This window comes from Numenius arquata, unplaced genomic scaffold (assembly GCF_964106895.1).
Source record: "Numenius arquata unplaced genomic scaffold, bNumArq3.hap1.1 HAP1_SCAFFOLD_67, whole genome shotgun sequence".
Lineage (NCBI taxonomy): Eukaryota > Metazoa > Chordata > Aves > Charadriiformes > Scolopacidae > Numenius > Numenius arquata.
In genome coordinates this window covers 31,558-33,422 of record NW_027415353.1, presented here as the reverse complement: position 1 = coordinate 33,422, position 1,865 = coordinate 31,558, and the positions used below count along the sequence as shown (strand labels likewise).

The following is a 1,865-nucleotide window of genomic DNA, read 5'->3' as shown; positions in this document are numbered from 1 at the left end:
TGTTTCCATCTCAACACAACACCAGGAACATGCTGACCCAGGAGAACCAGGATGCTCTCCAGACCGCTCCAGAGTCCCCTCCCAGAGGATGGATGTCCTTAATACAACCTGTGTGAAAAGCCTGGGCACATCCCTCAGTTCCACTCACCATCTTACCTGTCAGCAAACACCGACTGGTGACTCCAAAATCCAGTTCTACATCTCTAAAATGTCACAGACACTAAGCTTTTCATTCCTGAACTGATGGAGGAAGAGGAAGTTCAGGGGTGCAGTTCTCAGGCCTGTTTGGAGAAGGAGCCTGGTATGAAAGCACTGCACTGAAAGGGATCCCATTTTATTACAGAGATGCTATGAAAGATGCCAGCTCGGAGCCACTATTAAATTAAATTTTATAAGGGAACCAGGTGACATCAAGCAGGTACATGGTCTCAGGTGCAGTGACACAAATGAAACCTTTGTGTAGAAACATAAAAACCATGAATGACAATAAAGATAATGTTTAAAAATTCAACACCAACCAACAAACAAAACACACAAAAACCCAGATGGAATCAGATAGTGTGGGAGTCATTTGTGGAAAGAGGTGGTAAATGTCTCCCTCTTGAAAAATATCCATGAAATCAGATTCCTAATGACCTCCTTCAGCTCCTGGTTCCTCATGCTGTAGATGAGGGGGTTCACTGCCGGAGAAAACACTGAGTACAGAACAGCCACCAGTAGGTCTAGAAATGTGGAGGAGATGGAGGGGGGCTTCAGGTGGGAAAACACTGCAGTGCTGACAAAGAGGGAGACCACGGCCAGGTGAGGGAGGCACGTGGAAAAGGCTTTGTGCCGTCCCTGCTCAGAGGGGATCCTCAGCACGGCCCTGAAGATCTGCACATAGGACACCACAACGGAAACGAAACACCCAAATGCTAAACAGGCACTGACCACAAGAAGCCCAACTTCCCTGAGGTAGGAGTGTGAGCAGGAGAGCTTGAGGATCTGGGGGATTTCACAGAAGAGCTGGTCCAGGACATTGCCCTGGCAGAGGGGTAGGGAAAATGTATTGGCCGTGTGCAGGAGAGCATTGAGAAACCCACTGCCCCAGGCAGCTGCTGCCATGTGGACACAAGCTCTGCTGCCCAGGAGGGTCCCGTAGTGCAGGGGTTGGCAGATGGCAACGTAGCGATCGTAGGCCATGACAGTGAGAAGACAGTACTCTGCTGTGATAAAGAAGAGAAAGAAGAAGAGCTGTGCAGCACATCCCCAGTAGGAGATGGCCCTGGTGTCAAACAGGGAATTGGCCATGGCTTTGGGGACAGTGGTGGAGATGGAGCCCAGGTCAAGAACGGAGAGGTTGAGGAGGAAGAAGTACATGGGGGTGTGGAGGCGGTGGTCACAGGCTATGGCAGTGATGATGAGTGCGTTTCCCAGGAGGGCAGCCAGGTAGATGCCCAGGAAGAGCCCGAAGTGCAAGAGCTGCAGCTCCCGTGTGTCTGCGAATGCCAGGAGGAGGAACTGGGTGATGGAGCTGCTGTTGGACATTATCTTCCCCTAGGCTTAGAGACCTGTCCATGGAAGGAAAGACAGTGAGAAGTTAGGGCAGACTTCTCTCAAAAAAGCCTCTTCAATCACTCTTTGAGACCCAGCCAACTGCCTCTCCCCTTTTGGGAATGTATTTGTCGCATCCTTTTTGCACACACTGGTTGGAGCTGGCTGATGATCCATCAGGGAGGTGTTAGCTCTGCAGGATCCAGTCCTGTCCTACAGCAATAGTTAAATAGGAACTGGGGCGATCTCAGATTAAATCCATTCATGGCATCAAAGGGCTTTTCAGCCTTGTCATTCCCAATTCACCCGACTGCAGAACAGAGCTGAGGGCA

The 1,865-nt window shown here is 50.5% G+C and overlaps 1 protein-coding gene across 1 annotated transcript; it reads right to left on the bottom strand.

Annotated features, from left to right (window-relative positions):
- Positions 1–567: 567 nt before the first annotated feature.
- LOC141478625 (olfactory receptor 14J1-like) lies at positions 568–1,596 on the bottom strand. Its single transcript, XM_074167651.1, has one exon. It carries the CDS (start codon positions 1,525–1,527, stop codon positions 568–570), a length of 960 nt encoding a protein of 319 aa, XP_074023752.1. The 5' UTR covers positions 1,528–1,596.
- Between the last annotated feature and the right edge of the window lie 269 nt (positions 1,597–1,865).